Source organism: Arachis ipaensis, chromosome B07 (assembly GCF_000816755.2).
Source record: "Arachis ipaensis cultivar K30076 chromosome B07, Araip1.1, whole genome shotgun sequence".
NCBI lineage: Eukaryota > Viridiplantae > Streptophyta > Magnoliopsida > Fabales > Fabaceae > Arachis > Arachis ipaensis.
This window is the reverse complement of record NC_029791.2, coordinates 19,487,862-19,506,843: the sequence shown is the minus strand read 5'-3', so window position 1 is coordinate 19,506,843 and position 18,982 is coordinate 19,487,862. Positions and strand designations below refer to the sequence as shown.

At 37.8% G+C, this 18,982-nt stretch overlaps 1 protein-coding gene and 1 non-coding gene across 2 annotated transcripts; one reads left to right on the top strand and one right to left on the bottom strand.

The window, feature by feature from the left end:
- LOC107606862 lies at window positions 1,625-2,860 on the top strand. Its single transcript, XM_016308872.1, has one exon. It carries the CDS (start codon window positions 1,625-1,627, stop codon window positions 2,858-2,860), a length of 1,236 nt encoding a protein of 411 aa, XP_016164358.1.
- Window positions 15,961-16,031, bottom strand: TRNAG-GCC. The gene has a single exon. It is a non-coding gene; the product is annotated as a tRNA-Gly (tRNA).

Here is an 18,982-nt window from a genome sequence, read left to right as displayed (position 1 = left end):
GGCCAGAAAATGAAGCTATAGGGCGATGCTGGCAATCGAAGGAACAGTACAGCCAAAGAAGAAGGAGGACCCAGATGTCACAATATCCTTCAATCAATCAGACTTCAGATCGGCAAGCCCTAACCTTGATGACCCAGTAGTGATCTCCATACAGGTTGGAGAGCTATTGGTAAGGAAAACACTGCTAGACCCAGGTAGTAGCGCTGATGTTTTGTTTTATTCTACCTTTAAAAAGATGAAGTTGTCAGAAAAACTAATACAGCCTTCCTCGGGATAGCTAATTGGGTTCTCCAAAGAAAGGGTCCCCATCATGGGACATATATGGCTGAGGACCACGATGGGAGAGATCCCTATGTCGAAGTCCATTGATATTCAATACCTAATAGTAGACTATTATAGCCCTTATAATATCATAATTGGGAGACCCGCCTTGAATATATTCAAAGCGGTAGTATCCACATTACATCTGTGTGTCAAGTTCCCAGTGCAGGAAAACAAGATAGCTACAGTGTACGCCGATCGCCAAGAAGCTCGGCAGTGCTACAATGCCTGTCTAAAGTAAGCCCACTTGAGGGAGATAGCTCGGCCCCAAGTCCAAGACATACATAACTCGGCCGAAGCTACAATGCTAGCTGATCTCGACCCGAGAGAATACCTCGGCAAAAGACCTCAGCCAATGGACAACCTTCACCAATTAACATTAATAGCAGATGAAAAGCAATACACATACATCGGAAAAGCACTAGAAGGAAATGAACGAGCAAGACTTATACACATACTGTGACAGAACGCCGACCTATTTGCATGGACACCAGACGACATGCCGGGAATAAGCCCAGAAGTCATCTGCCACAAATTAGCAATCGACAAAACAGTCCGACCAGTGGCACAGAAGAAAAGAAACCTCGGAGAAGAGAAAAAACAAGCAGCACTTGAAGAGACTAAGAAGCTCCTCAATGCAGGTTTCATCAGAGAAATCCGCTTCACCACATGGCTATCAAACGTGGTAATGGTAAGGAAAAACTCAGGTAAATGGCACATGTGCATCGATTTTACAAATCTAAACAAAGCTTGCCCTAAAGATGCATATCCATTACCTTGCATTGATAAATTAGTTGATAACGCTTCTGGTTTCAAAGCCTTGAGTTTTATGGATGCATACTCTAGTTATAACCAGATTTTGATGCACCCAGAAGACCAAAGCAAAACAGCTTTTATAACAGAGCATGGAAATTTTTGTTACAAGGTAATGCCTTTTGGCTTAAAGAATGTAGGTGCGACATATCAAAGATTGATGGACAAAGTATTCCAACAACAGATAGGTCAGAATATGGAAATCTATGTCGATGACATGGTAGCAAAAACGCATGTACAAGGGTCACACTGTGATGACCTGGTAGAAGTTTTCAATCAACTCCGAGCATATAACATGTGACTCAACCCGGACAAATGTGCTTTTAAAGTCCAAGGAGGGAAATTTCTTGGCTTCATACTAATCTCACGAGGTATAGAAGCCAACCCAGAGAAATGCAATGCAGTGCTGACCATGACAAGCCCAAAGACAGTAAAAGAAGTCCGACAATTAGCAGGGAGAATAGCCGCCCTATCACGTTTCCTACCCGCAATGGCAAACCGATCTTATCATTTCTTCCAGACAATCTCCAAGGGGAAGAAATTCTCATGGACGGAGGAATGTGAAAACTCCTTTATGGAACTCAAACAGCTCTTAACATCACCTCTAGTACTCCAAAGACCAGAGATTGGTAAGCCATTGCATTTGTATTTATCAGTATCTAACTATGCTATAAGCTCGGTCCTAGTGATGGAAACAGGAAAAAAGCAAAACCCAGTATACTTCATTAGTAAGGTACTGCAACCAGCAGAAATAAGATATCCGAAGATAGAGCAACTAGCGCTGGCACTAGTCACCACGGCAAGAAGGCTGCGACATTACTTTAAAAGCCATACAATCATAGTACGAACAAACCAACCACTAAGGCATGTATTAACCAGACCCAAGCTCGCCAGACGACTAATAAAGTGGTCAATCGAACTATCCGAGTTCGACATTCAGTACGAGTCGAGAAAGACTCTGAAATCACAAGTACTTGCCGACTTCGTGTCAGAAATGACTAATGAGACACAATATACAGCAACCAATTGGAGCATACACGTGGATGGAGCATCAAACAGAGAAGAAAGCGGAGCTGGGGTACTGCTAAAAGAAGGAGAGAAAGTGATAGCCGAACAATCACTACAATTCTGCTTCAATGCAAGTAACAACCAAGCGGAATATGAATCTTTGCTAGTAGGATTGAAGCTTACCCAGCAACTCAGAATACCTCAGATAACAGTCTACTGCGACTCATCACTTGTAGTACATCAAATCAAGGGTGAGTACCAGGTAAAAGATCCTTTGTTAGAGAAATATTGGCTCATAACAAAGGATCTCATCTCAAAGTTCAGTAAATTTGATATTATTCATGTAAACCGAGAACAAAACACCAAAGTCGATGTGTTATCCAAGTTAGCCACAACAAGGCAGGCGGAAAACACACTGGCCCTATCCCAACTAACACTCAACAAGCCGAGCTTTGAGCAGGACACAATCTTAAGCATCATGCAGGTACCAGATTGGAGAACACCTTTTCTCAATTACATCAACACAGGTGCCATACCAAACGAGGAGCCGAACTTGCCACTCTTCCGAAGAAGAGCAAGTTTCTATACAGTACTCGAAAATACCCTGTACAGGCGAGGACACTCCCAACCACTCCTCAAATGCATCAGCAATGAGGAAGCCGAAGATGTTATGGTAGAAACACACGAAGGAGTTTGTGGAAACCACATCGGCGGCTGAGCATTGGCTGCAAAGATATTGGGAACAGGATACTATTGGCCGACGATAAAAAAGGACTGTATTTTGAAAGTCAAGGCATGTGACAATTGTCAAAAGCATGCCACCCTCTCAAAGACCCCGGCCGAGGAGCTCCACACCATAGAGGTAAGCTGGCCTTTCGATAGGTGGGGATTGGATATCCTCGGACCTTTTTCAAAAGCGCCAGGCCAGGTAAAGTTCCTTTTAGTATCAATAGACTATTTCTCTAAGTGGATAGAAGCACAACCACTAGCACATATAACGGCAGAAAAAGTGCGATCTTTCTTATGGAAAAACATTATATGTAGATACGATATCCCAAGAGAGATAATCTCAGATAACGGGAGACAATTTACTGACCATAAACTCGCTGCCTTCCTAACAAATTTTAACATTAAACATCATTTTAGCTCAGTCGAGCACCCACAAACCAACGGATAAGTTGAATCAGCTAACAGAATTATCTTGCAGGGATTAAAAAAAAAGCTCGGTGAGACTAAAGGAGAATGGGCCGACCTCATTCCAGAAATCCTATGGAGCTACAATACCACCATTCAATCTGCTACAGGAGAAACCCCTTTCAAACTAGTATATGGTGCAGAGGCACTGATCCCAGTAGAGGTCAGCATCCCAACATTAAGGGCTGAGCTTTATGATCAATCGAATAACTTGCAAGCTCGAAGAGCCAAGCTGGATCTTGTGGAAGAAGAAACAGACATCTCAGCCATAAAGCAACGAGCCAGAAAGCAATACATAGAGCAAAGACACTACAAAAGAGTAGTTCATAGGTCCTTCAATAAAGGAGACCTCATACTCAGACGAATAGAAGAAGCTCGGAAACCTCCAACACATGGCAAATTAGCAGCAAATTGGGAAGGACCTTTCCGAGTTCTCCAGAATCTTGGAAAGGGGGCTTACAAGCTAGAAACCCTTAAAGGAGATCAACTTCCAGGAACATGGAATGTCTCCTCACTAAGGGAATACCAATCATGACACATGCTGTAAACCCGCGAATGATGGTACTCTTTTTCCCCTTCGAAGGTTTTTTCCCAAAACACATGAGTTTTACTCGAAGAGGGTTTTAACGAGGCCGGACGCCATAAATCATCATACCAATGTAATTTACATTGCAAGCAAAACATTTCTTATCTTGGCAGTTAGCATATATTTCAATCAGTATAACATTCAAAACAATCCGAGCTTCATACTCGAAAACCAAAAATACATATGCCGAACATATTACTCGGAGAAATACAAACAAACAAAACAAAATCAAATTGTCTAAACGAAGCCCAAGGGCTCACTTCGCCATACCTCCTATATCAGAGCTACCACTCTCCTTATTGATAGTCTGATAATCTAAAGAATAGCAACAGACAGCCATCTTCAATACGTACACATAATTGCTATCATAACATAGTACTATTATCATGACTTTGCCAAAATATCATATCTTATAAAAGCCTAAATAGACACCATAAAAACCGAGCTATATACTCAGAAACCAAAAGATCACAACTGAGAATAATACTCGGAATTATCCAAAAAATCAAACAAGTCAAATACAAGTCTAAAAACCAGAATACCATATACAAAGCTTACAAAATAAAAGCATAAACTAAAGGCCTAATCTGCCTTATCACCAATGCTGGACCCCTCGCTATCACTTCCAGCAGCAGCCTCGTCATCCACCAGCTGACCATTCACGACCACCTTCATAACATCAAGCCTCGAAGGATCAGCTTCTGGGTATAGCACCTTCACCTGAGAAACAGCGCGACCAAAACCTTGAACAAAAGCCTCATAGATCCCACCTTCCAATTCTTTGATCCGAGCAGAAAGTTAATCATTCTCGAACCCCATAACCTTCAACCTTTCAGACGATGTCTTGTGCAACTTCCTCTCATCAGCCAATTCCAGCTCTTTCTTCTCCACAGAAAAAGAGAGCTCGGCAATCTTGTTATCTTTTTCCTGGATGATGCCAGACAGCTCCTCTACACGAGAAGCCTCCTTCTCCTCCCAGCCCAAGGCAAGCTCCTGTGCCCGACCAATGGCCACAATCTGAGCACCAATCACCTACAAAAAGAAAAACAAATAAATGGGTGACATTAACAAAAACATATTTACAACACTACAGCAAAACCTGTACCTGGAGAAATCGGCTAACACCAGCTCGGCCAACTTCGTCAATCATCTTCATGTCATCTGAGAAACAGCAAAATTCATCAGCCTTGGTACTAAAAGGATACAGCTTTGCCCACAAATATCTACCATGCTCATTCTCATCATACCCATGGAGCCTCTTCTGAGATTCATATGCAGACTCAACCATCTGCAGCATCATGGACGACTCCCTTTTACCTTCTAAGACCTCGGCAAGGCTACCCTGAACTTGTCCTCTCTTCCTCTTATGCTTCTGCCCAGGACCATACTGAAGTAAGGCGGCAGGACCTTTCCCAACATTTGAGGAAACCTCTTTTTCACCTTTCTTGCATTGATTAAAGTAAGATTTCAAACCTGCAGTAGTAATCGTAGGAGCTTTCTCGGCTGCAAATCACAAACGACCAAATCAGAAACAAATCAAAACAGAAAAGGAAACAAACATAGTAAAACAATTTACCTATGTGATCATACACAGCCTGCCTATCGGTATCCCATTTCAACATTTCAGCAACTGACAACAAACCCTTCGAACCCAACGACTTAAACAAAAAATCCATCACAACATCATCATCAAGAAGCCTATCATCTACATCCAGTGCTTGATACGGCTCGGCACACTAGAATAAGGGGAACCTTTCCACTAAATGTTCGTTTAAATAAAAGGGGAAATCCTCGGGTATACTCCTAACCTTTACAAACATAAAATTTGAAGTCCTTAAATGATGACTTATACAGACCAAATACAGCACGGCGGGGATAACTACTAAGGTTTACCCACAAGCCCCTATTCACCCCCTTCGCTTGAAATAATGAGAAAAATAGCCTGAGAGACGGCGGATGCTCTAACAGTTCCATCAAAATCTCGAACGCACGGACAAAACCCCAGGAGTTAGGGTGAAGCTGGGTTGGGGCACAATTCAACCAATACAAGACCCCACACTCAAACTCGGTAAAGGGAAGTCTCACACCCAACTCAGTGAACAGACAACTATACATGAAGAAGAAAGACCAATCATCCAATCGGTTGCACACCCGGTTACCTCTCCCACAAGGTAATAACTCTATCCTAACATTACTACCCTCCTTGACCCAGAAATTTGACCCCAACAACCTCACTGACTCCTCATTATCAAACTGGGAGACATGCTCTTTCACCCTAGCATCCACCCAACCATATGGGTCACCCACATTACAATTCTCCATCAAGGACAACGAAACAAAAAGCCAGAAAACAAAGAAGAAAAATAGGAAAAGAGTTAACACTGACCTTTCTTACTCACTCTCAGATAGGAAGAAACACAAACTTTTTTTCTGAAACACAGCAGTATGAAGGAAAGGAAAATGCAACTAAAGATAACTCCTCTAAAGCACAAACGGTTACTATATCATAGCATTTAATCCATCTTGCTAAAAACGAGAGAAGCATTAAAACCACTACGAAATCCAATGGACAAGGGTGCCTAGAAAAACGGGACAATTTCACATCAATCATGTCATGATGGCGAGCAGAACGAAGCCACCAATGCAAAACCGTTTTGAATTCTACACAGAACCAAGCCGAGCTTGGAGACTGTAAGGAGCATATACGACAACAACTCAGCGACCGAGGATTGCGGTATCCCTTGTTCGAAAGCTCGCCTTAGTCCTGTCCAAACCAAGGCAAGCTTGGGGGCTATGATACGTCACCTTTATCCTCCGCCGCCCGAAAAGCTCGGCACGTGAGCAGATAAGCTCGGCCTCACTCATTTGAAAATAAGAAACGTGCTCAACAAACCTAATCACTAAAATAGAATGTGATAACCAACCTACAACCTAGGACTTATCCACTATAAACGAGTAAAACAACTCCTATAAAGCCGAACTAATATTCTCGGCTAAGGATCAGGTTCCATTCTCAGTCTTTATATTTATTTAATTACTCTCACTCGAGATTATCACTAACTTGAGCATCAGAGTATCTTTTGCAGGTATTCCCGCCGCTGTGTTCGATCCAGGCCGACGTATAGCTTTTCCCCTCCGACAGTCGCCTGCTCGGAATTGCTAAAGCTCGGCCACCCCAGTACCAGGATGAATCCATATCCATAACACATATACACCCAATTAAATACCCAAAGCACAAATTCAGAAAATTAAATAGAGTTATAGTATCCTCACCTTACCCAAGCTTCATATAAGCAAGAGAACATTTTTCTCAAGCTAATTGGATCCTAATACATCAAAAAGCAAAGAAATTCAACACCACTACATAATTTTCAAAAATTGGGGGAAGGAGAGGTTGAGAGTAATTAAATGGCTTACCTATGAAATTATTCTGGTAAAATCGTAGAGCTCGACGCGGAGGTCGCGTGGTCACAAACAGTGTGGCAATCGAAACTCGAACGGAAGCGATACGGTGATTTGAAGTAACGTAAGGGGTTAGGGAAATTTCTTTTCTTCTCTCCCCTGTTTATGCTTTCAGTGTGTTCTTACTAAAGTGGGGAGGAAGAAGAGCCTTGGCTCATTTAAGTGCTGGGCCGGTTGGGCCCACGGGCTTGGTTCAACCGGTTCGACCTGTTCGGTCCAATTTTGGGCCAAATTCTTTGAAATTAGTGTCAAAATTCTTGTTTTGATGAGCTCTATCCTAATTTAATATAATATTCATAGTTCTAATTTTTTAATAAAAATTAATTTATTGACTAATTATTTACTAATTTAACGGGATTTACATCCTACCCACCTACAAAGAATTTTGCCCTCAAAATTCAAATTTAGTTACTTGAAAAGAGGTGTGGGTAGTCTTTCTGCATATCTGATTCGAGTTCCCAAGTATGTTCCTCAATACCAGTTCGACTCCAAGCTACTTTTACCAGTGATACTTCCTTCCCGCGCAATCGTTTAACGCTAGTGTCATCAATTCTCACTGGGATTATTGGAAGTGTTAGATCTTCTCTCACTTGATTGGTTCCGGTTCCAGAATATGACTTGCGTCAGGAGTATACTTCTGAAGCTGTGACACATGAAACATATCGTGCAAGTTTGAAAGATATGGCGGTAAAGCAATCCTATAAGCCATCGGTCCAATTCTTTTCAGGATCTCAAACGGTCCAATATAACAGGGATTCAGTTTCTTAGTCTTAATGGCTCTTCTCACTCCAGTGGTTGGTGTAACCTTCAGAAAGACATCCTCTCCTTCTTCAAATTTCAAAGGCTTTCGCCTTTGATCAGCATAGCTCTTTTGATGGCTTTGGGCTACCAACATTCGATTACGGATCTTCTTTATTTGCTCAGTAGTTTCAGCTATCATTTCAGGCCCTAGCAAACTTCTTTCTCCAGCTTCATACCAACATAGAGGATATTGATATTTTCTGCCATATAGAGCTCATATGGATCCATTCCGATACTCGCGTGATAGCTATTGTTGTAAGCAAACTTCGCTAGTGGCATATACTGATCCCAGCTCGTCGGCTGGTCCAAAACACAAGCCCTTAGCATATCCTCCAAGGTCTGGATAGTTCACTCTGATTGACCATCTGTCTGAGGGTGATATGCAGCACTCAAATTTAACTGAGTCCCAAATGCACGCTGAAAAGCTCCCCAGAATCTTGATGTGAAACGAGGATCTCTGTTAGATATAATGGTGGAAGGTACACCGTGCAATCTGACAATCTCTTTGATGTATATTCGAGCCAATTCTTCCATTGTGCAACTTATCCGGATGGGGAGAAAGTGAGCTAATTTTGTTAGTCGGTCCACAACCACCTAAATAGCATCATAACCAGTTCGAGTCCTAGGTAAACCCGTCACAAAATCCATTGTAATATTTTCCCATTTCCATTGTGGAATCTCTAAAGGCTGAAGGGTTCCTGATGGTCTCTGATGTTCGATTTTAACTTTCTTACATGTTAAACATTTGGATACATGCAACGCCACATTATTCTTCATTTCCGGCCACCAGAACATTGCTTTTAGATCTTGATACATTTTGGTGCTTCCTGGATGGATTGAAAACCCGCTCTTATGAGCTTTCTTCAAGATACTTTGTCGTAGGTCTCTGATATCTGGCACAATAATCCAGTTCTTAAACCTCCATAAACCATCCTTATCTTCTGACACTCTCCACGGTTTTCCTTGTTCAATTGCTGGCAAAACCTTATATATCTCTTTGTCATCTTGATGAGCCTTTAGGAGTTCAACCTTGAAGTCACTTGAAATTTGCAACTGGCTTAAACACAAAATTCTGGATTCTTCCCTAACTCCCAGTTTCAAACCCTGAAATGCTTTTAGTAACTCTTCTTCTCGCAGCATCATCCAAGCTGCATATAAAGATTTCTGACTCAAGGCGTCCGCCACAACGTTTGCTTTTCCAGGATGGTAATTCAATTCGAAATCATAGTCTTTCAGAAGCTCCATCCACCTCCTCTAACGCATATTTAACTCTTTCTGCTCAAATAGATACTTGAGAAAACATGAAACTTAACGCCATAAAGATAATGTCTCTAGATTTTCAGAGCAAACACTACGGTAGTAAGTTCTAAGTCGTGAGTCAGATAGTTCATCTCATGCAGCCTTAATTGTTGTGAGGCATATGCTACAACATTTCGGTGCTGCATCAGAACGCACCCCAAACCCTTTAATGATGCATCACAGTACACTTCAAATGGTTCACTTGGCTTAGGCAACACCAACACAGGTACAGTAGTCAACATTTGCTTTAATGCTTGAAAACTCTCCTCGCACTCCGAAGTCCAGACAAAAGGCGTATCCTTCCTAGTCAACTTAGTTAAAGGTAAGGCGAGCTGTGAAAATCTCTTAATGAATCTCCGATAATATCCTGCCAAACCTAGGAAACTCCTGATCTCTGTCACTGAAGTTGATCGCTCCCAATTCATTACTACTTCTACCTTAGCAGGATCCACAGCTATTCATTGCTTGCTCACTACGTGACCGAGAAACTTCACTTTACTCTTCTAGAACTTGCATTTAGATAACTTAGCATATAACTTCCTGTCTTTCAAAATTTGCAGCACAATTTTGCAAGTGATCAGCATGCTCTTCTTCAGTCTTAAAGTAAACAAGGATATCATCAATAAAGACAATAACAAACTTGTCCAGGTACGGCCGGAAAATCCTATTCATATAATCCATGAATACTGCTGGAGCATTGGTTAACCCGAAAGACATCACTGTATACTCATAATGACCATAACACGTTCTAAAAGCAGTTTTCGGAATATCTTCACCTCTAACCCTTATCTGATGATACCCGGATTGCAAATCAATCTTAGAGAATACACCGGTACCCTGTAACTGGTCTATTAGGTCATCGATTTTAGGTAATGGATATTTATTCTTCACGGTAATCTTATTCAGTTGCCGATAATCGACACACAAGCGCATACTTCCGTCTTTCTTCTTTACTAGTAACACTGGCGCTCCCCACGGAGAAACACTTGGTCAAATAAAATGCTTACCCAGTAAATCTTCTAGTTGAGTCTTCAGTTCAGCCATTTCTAGAGGTGACATTCTGTAAGGAGTACTGGAAATCGGACTGGCTCCAAGCACCAACTCAATTGCGAATTCAACCTCCCGGTTAGGTGGAAATTTATTAATATCCTTCGGAAACACTTCTGGAAATTCACATGCAACCGGAATCTGCTCTAAACTCTGATCATCACCTGATACTCCCGCAGTTAATAACATAATACCCTGACATTCAGTTCCAGAACAATTGACTATCATAGAGTTCAAATAGTAACTATTCACAACAACCGGTGCTTCTGACCCTTCCGGCATAAAATGTACTGACTTCTCAGAATAATCAAGCAAAACATGATTCTTGGATAACCAATCCAATCCCAAGATTAGATCAAGACCAGTCATCAGCAAACAAATTAAATCATGCACAAATTCACGTTGTTGTACTCGAAATGGAACTTGTGGACATCCTAACCTAGTCACCATAGCTTCATGAGTAGCATTATGCACTTTCAAATCATAACCTAAAACCACCATTCTCAATCCTAATTCATTAGCCTTTTCAAATGCAATAAATGAATGTGTTGCTCCTGAATCAAATAAGGCATTTAAGATTTTACCAGCCATTTTACAGTTACCTCTAATCAGTGTCTTAGATCTCTCAGCACCTCCTGCAGAAGTGGTGTACACTCTCCCTGGCTGCTGTACTCTATCAGTCTCATATTTCTTCTTCTCTGGACAATTACTGGCTAAGTGCCCGGGCCGTCCACAAAAATAGCATACCCCAAGTCCTGATCTGCACGGAACTCCAATATGATACTTCTTGCACCTCTGACAGCTCAAATCCTGTTGTGGCTGCTTTCCAAACTTTCTTCCTTGATTAACATTAGTATTCGACCTTTTGTAATTGCCCTGGCCTTGATTATGCTGCGGAACAAAGCCTCCACACTTGAAATTCCTACCTCTCGGAGGGTGAACTTTTAGAAATGTTGCAAGTGTCATAGGGCCTTCTTCGTCATTATTATTCTGTCACCTGCATAGCTACAGCCATATTTTCCAAGGCCGCCATAAAGTCTACTGGATCATTCCCTACCAGGCCAGGATTAACAGTGCCTATCCTACCTCTACCTCGCCCGCGATCGTGTCTGCGAGTCGACATCTGGTCCCTATACACACCAAACATGTGATATTAAGTTGATCAGTCTCAATATCGCAAGTCTAACGCTTTAAGTTCCAAATGCATGCTCACAAACATTTATGCCATATATATCAGTCAGATATTCTAATAGCACATAGACACATATACCGAGAATGCACAGAAGCATAATCAGTCCATCTTTCAGGCTCTATAGGAACGAACTACTCTGATACCATAATGTAACACCCTACCACACTGAGCTTTACACTTAAACCATAAAACAGAGGTGGTGTGGTATTACGACCTCTAAAACAAAATGTGTACATATAATAACAGAAAGAATATAATAAACTAGGAGCCTTGAAGAACAGATGAAATAAAAATTACGAAATAAAAGCGCAATGTTCAGAAAATGAGTTATCTTGCGTACTAAGAAAGCTATAGCTGTCAAGCATAAGATAACAAAAGTAGGAGTAGATGGTCAAAGATACAAAATAGCAAGCTCCTAACTCAGCCAGCAAAGTCAAGGCTGGCCGGAGAATATTTACACATATATATAAATAACCAAAATCCAAATTTACATAAACAAAATCATGTCTCTCCATAAGCCTTTAAAAGGGTTAAAAGAACAAGTCATGTGGAGAGGAAACTAAATACATATATATACATAACAATATAATCAAAAAGTAACCCAATAACCACTTCGCTTCAGACGTCCAGACGCCTAACGAGGTGCCTCTCAACCTGCATCTAAAAAACATCAACATAGTATGGGGTGAGAACCAGAGGTTCTCAGCATGGTAAAGGTGTCACACATATAAGATATAAGGTCCTGAGAATGCCAGAGGCAATCCTAGAATGCCGACACTCAGATTATAAAACCTAAAGTATTAAACATAAACCATAAAAGGTGGTTTTCTAAGAGTATCTAAACCTAACTTAGCTTAATCTTGAACGTAAGTCTTACTGCCTTTCCTCCATACCTCCATCTCCGACAACATATCACAGACACATAAGCAGATAAAGGCAAGCACAAGAAGGTTACAAGTATTGCAGGTAACAAATATACATTTAACATAGCAAGTACACTTAGGCACACCCAGTTAATGCACAAACAAGTAATTCAAGTAATATGCACATGATGCATGCTTGTCCTATGGCTGATGAGTCTCATCTGTCGGTTATCAAGGCAATCCGACAAGTCCGGTTTGCTAAACCCTTAGACTGTCCCTCGACGTGCATCCCCAAGAATCTATGCATAGTTTTTTCTCAAATAATCAATATTGCTCAATGGGGGTTAACATTTCCAGAAATTTATAAGTGTCCGGTCACCCTTACGTCGTAGGGTCAACAGAGTATCAAGTTTCGACCTGGTACACGTGGTGGCAAGCCGCGGTACTTTACCCAGGGAATCTCGTATCTCAGATCATTTGATTATTTAAGCCAAGTATTATACATAATTATTCACAACTTTTCATATTCAATTTATCACTTTTTCAACTTTACTTCACCTCCAAGTTATCCCCATTTCCTAACTTCATTTGATTATCAAGCTTAATACTATTATTTATAGAGGTTTAAAAGTGTGAAATAAGATTTAAAACTCAAAAAACCATATTTGCTGGAATATGAGCCACGCATACGCGTGGCTCACCCATACGCGTGGGAGTATAAAAGGCAGCTCGCGTGCGCATTCTCTTATCATACGTACACGTAGGTGAGTACCTCATGTCACGCGTACGCATATAAGGAGGTCATTCAAAAATTCCATGCCACGCGTACTCGTGGGTCACACGTACGCATGGACGTACGTATTCCAAAAATCTGATTAAGTTGAAAGCTGCAGAATTTACCTATTCCAAACCTAAACTTCTGACGTGCATAACTTAATCATTTTAAATCGTTTTTCATCCATTCTTCGAATGGCATAAACTTCACGATCCCAATGTTTTATCAAAATAAGTTTGAAACTATTTGGGGATCCGAAGGCCATGTTATAGCTCGCCGAAGTTTGGCCAAAACCAAAATTTTGCAAAACTTCCCAAACCTCATTTTCATTCAAAAATTCCATCCCATTCATCACCAAACCTGCAAATATCAACACAATATTCCCTTCCTCATCATCACAACAATCACCACAATAATCATACCTCAAATCAATAATAATACACTTACACTATCCAAATCCATCAGCCAAACCATAGCTTACAAATTCTAGGCTTACATGTTTATGTCCTCAAATCATTAGTCAAAAATTCACCAAATCACCAACTAATCAACAAGCACCAAACCAAACACATTTATTAATAAGATACTAAACAATGAATATCCACATACATTCTAACCTATCTTATGGTCATGTAGCCTAAGTTTTCATAGAATATTATATATTAAATGCAAGAAACATAAACCATACCTTGACCAGTTCCCACATAGTGATCAAGGCAACCCACTAAAACAGGCACAGCCCCAAAAGCTCAATAAAATACTAGTGCTCAACCTCCACCAAATTCCAACGTCTACAATTTCAAGCTCCAATTATTTATTCACAATCTAATACATATCCATAACACATATGCACCCAATTTAAAACCCAAATCACAAATTTAGAAAATTAAATAGAGTTATGATATCCTCACCTTACCCAAATTTTGTATAAGTAAGAGTGAACGTTTTTCTCATGCTAATGGGATCCTAATACATTAAAAAGCAAAGAAATTCAACACCATTACATAATTTTTGAAAATTGGGGGAAGGAGAGGCTGAGAGTAATTAAATGTCTTACCTATAAAATTATTCTGGTAGAATCATAGAGCTCAACGCAATGGTCGCGTGGCCACAAACGGTGCGGCGATCGGAGCTCGGACGGAGGAGATACGGTGATTTGAAGTAACGTAAGGGGTTAGGGAAATTTCTTTTCTTCTCTCCCCTGTTTATGCTTTCACCGTGTTCTTGCTGAAGTTGGGAGGAAGAAGAGCCTTGGCTCATTTAAGTGCTAGGCCGGTTGGGGCTACTGGCCCAGATGGGTCCACAGGTCTGGTTTGAGCTCGGTTCGATCCGTTCGATCTAATCTTGGGCCGAATTCTTTGAAATTAGTGTCAAAATTCTCGTTTTGATGAGCTCTATTCTAATTTAATATAATATTCACATTTCTAATTTTCTTTATTAAAAATTAATTTATTGACTAATTATTTACTAATTTAACGGGGTTTACACTTTCTCTATTTCTCTCATTCCTTCAACCACTCTATCTATTTTATATATATCATTATCAATATCAATGACTATTTACTAATTTGACAATTAAAATGTGCAACATGACATTTTTTAATTGCATTAAAATTAAAATAAAAATATTAAAATTGAAATTGAAATATATTTATATTATGTATCATATATTACTATCTAATTTAATAATCAAATGTATCACATGACATTCTCTTATTAAAATTGAAAAAAAAAATTAAATTAATAAATCCCTTCCTAAATTCTCTCATCTACCTCTCTCCATTTTTTTTTCTCTACCATTTTTACTCTATACACAATTTATATTTTATATTAGTAATTTGACAAATCAAAATATGTCATCCGATATTTTTTTACAATTAAAATAAAATTTTTTCGTTCAAAATTAACAAACTCTCACTCTCACTCTTATTCTTCATATTTATCTCTCTTTTCTCTCATTTATTATTATTTATTTAGTTTTAAATTTTCACCGCTTATCTTTCTAATCTATATTTTCATTTCTTTTCTTTCAAATATTTATTACATATAATTTGGAGAGAATACTAATGTTATAATTAAAAGTTAGAACCAAGATTCAATTGTTTTAAAAAAATTAATTTTGACACATAGAATGTTTTGGTGGTAACATGTTAGGCACGTGATCTTTTCACACATAGAAACCTTGGTCCTTAGGCGCATGACTTTTTTGAAGACTACAGGTAATGTTTTTAATGCCTTGCACATTTGGCCACTACCACTAAGAATATAGATGTTGCTTTAGTGGGGGACCTTATAAAGTGAAATTCACGGTGGGATTATTTGAATTATTGTGGACAATTTCGTCCCCAATCACTCTAAAGTTGTTGCATTGTTTTCGGAGAATGATTGAATCCATTATTAATATTATTGATGTTGCCAATGACTATAATTTACAGGTAAGAGAACAAAGCGATGGTTGAAGCTATGACAAAGAGAGGAAAAATATTAGTAAAGAAAAGGAAGGAGCTCAGATGTGGCACTTTTCGTCGGAAGATTCAGACGATGGTGATAGACCCAGCCATCACAGTTGACACAAGACTCGTCATAGCTCTCTTAGAAGTGCACCAGCCGGGAATCGAACCCGGGTCTGTACCGTGGCAGGGTACTATTCTACCACTAGACCACTGGTGCTTTGCTGCTGCTATTATCCGATTTATTTTAAATATACTTTTACTAATTTGGTTGACATAAAGGAAAATATGTTGATATATACATGTAATTCTCATTTAGATAATGGCACGTATGACTTTCTATGATTTATTACCTACTAGTATTTTTCCTTGTAATAATACTATGGGAGCATTTGTTTTTATTGTTCATTTATTTGTTTTATTACTATGGGAAATGCTAGTTGTACAATATTAATCAGTCTTTAATCAGCCTTTAATCAGATTTAAATAATATTTAATTATTTTTTTAGTGTAACATGTTCCTATTTTGTAGATACATATCTATAATTAGATTTTAATTTAAATTTAAATTTTAAAACCCACCCACTTCATTGGTGGTTACGGTGACTTTGCTTTACTTTCGTAACTTCACGTAACAGATATTTAAATTCCTTATTCTACGGGATATTTACACGCATTAGTGAATCCCAAACCAAAAAGAACGCTGCCAGCTGAATTCTCCATCTCCTCTTCATTGGTGAAGACCATCACCACTTCCAGCTGAAGCACTCTCTCATTTTGCATTGGTGAAAGGTATCATTATTTTCCACACATGTGTTTATGTAATTTGTTAAGAAATATCATGTTCAACATTTTTAATTATATTTTAATTTAAACATAAAAACACTCTGCTGATTTAATTGGAACAAGGTTGATCTTATTCAATTTTATTAATAAAGTTGTTGCAAATAAAGTATATAATCAACAATTAATTTAAAAATTATGAATGGTCGAATATAATTATATACATAAACTAAAATATTTTCAATTGTAGTTTCTTTTTCAATTGTAACACATCTAAAATATTAAGTTATACAAAAAATATTTTTAAAACACATCCAAAATCATAAATCTAAAATTTAAATTTAAACATTAATCTAAAATCTAAAATTTAAATTTAAACATTAAAAAATAATTGTAACACATCTAAAATTATGAAGTTATACAGAAAATATAAAATCATAAATCTAAAATCTAAATTTAAACATTAAAAAATAATTGTAACACATCTAAAATTATGAAGTTATACAGAAAATATTTTTGAAACACATCCAAAATCATAAATCTAAAATCTAAATTTAAACATTAAAAAATAATTGCAACACATCTAAAATTATGATGTTATACAGAAAATATTTTTAAAACACATCCAAAATCATAAATCTAAAATTTAAATTTAAACATTAAAAAGACAGCGTTGTAAATGAGCGCCGAAAAGGAGGAAGGCAGCGTTGAGGATGAGCGCGGAAGAGGATGAACGACAACGGAGGATGACTTCTCGATGTGCACCTCTGAATTTTCCATGTGCGCCTCTGAATTTTCGACATGGCGCAAACGTGACTTCTCTGCTTCTTTAAGTGTTTTGTATTGAGTTTAATTAATAATTTGATAGTTTAAGGTTTATTTTATATTTTTAAAATCAAAATTTTGAATTTTGAATAATTTGATTTTTAGATATGTATTTAAATTATAATATATTAATAATTAAATATATTAAATCTGAAACAAAAATTTAAAATTTAAATTTTAAATTTCAGTTTTTTTAGATTGTATTTTAAATGTGTATTTAATTTTAAAAAAACAACAAATCTATTCATAATTTTTAGTTGTGTTTGTTTTAATTTTTTTTAATTATTGTAATAAAAAGCTGAATGTTGTACGATTTTTAAAGGATACCTAGTTGAACCGTATTACTATTGTTTTCGTTAAACCGGAGTCAAACATTTAACATGAAATCAAAAATGAATCTTTCATTAAAATTTGTTATGACATCTTAACAACTTCATAGTTTAATAAACAAATTTTGTATAAAATAAAAGAAGGATTTGTGTGCAAGACATTTTGGAGTTTTTAAATTACAAAAATGAAAGTGATAAAAAAAAATATGCTTTTTTTTCTTTTAGAGTAAAGTATCGTTTTTGTCCCAAACGTTTGTGGTAAGTTTTAAAGTTGTCCCTAACGTTTCAATCGTCCTATTTAAGTCCCTAACGTTTCAAAATTGACTCAATGTTGTCCTGCCGTTAGGAATCCGTTAACAAAATTGACGGCGGGACAAAATTGAAACAATTTTGAAACGTTAGGGAGTTAAATAGGACGAAAACGTTAGGGACAAAAACGATACATAAAAATAAATTTTAATTTAATTTTATCTTTCAATAATATTAATTTTTTACTGTACATAGTATTCAATTATTTTTTAATTACATCTAAATAAATTACACTTAATCACATACATTACTTTCATTTTAAGGGTAAAAAATAGATATTATTGAAGGATAAAATTAAAATTTATTTCTATGTATCATTTTTGTCTCCAACGTTTTCGTCCTATTTAAGTCTCTAACGTTTTAAAATCGTCTCAATTTTGTCCCGCCGTCAATTCTGTTAACAGATCCTTAACGACAGGACAACATTGAATCAATTTTGAAACGTTAGGGACTTAAATAAGACGATTAAAACGTTAGGGACAACTTTAAAACTTACCCCCAAACGTTGGGGACAAAAACAATACTTTACTCTTTCTTTTAAATCACATTTAGAAACACATTTTTCAAAGTGAGCCCACCCCTATAAATATTTAAATCTTCGGGTTAGAAACTCTTAAAATGCCTTTGTAATATGTATATGAAACTTAGAATTATAATTATTACAAATCATACATGTTAATAAGCCAAAAAAAAATGGTATCTGTTGAAACTAAAACACTATGCATTTCAAAATGCAGCCTTAATTGATTGTCCTTTATAGTTTTCCAGGCCTGCAATTCTAGCAGCTTCGACTCATATAATTAGATGTATTTCGATTAAACATGGATCATCCTTATTAATTACGAGTCTTCTTTTAGTCTGGAGAAATGGTAGACTCAACTCAACCAAGGGCGATAATCTATAAGGGTACTCTCCGGAGAAGTCC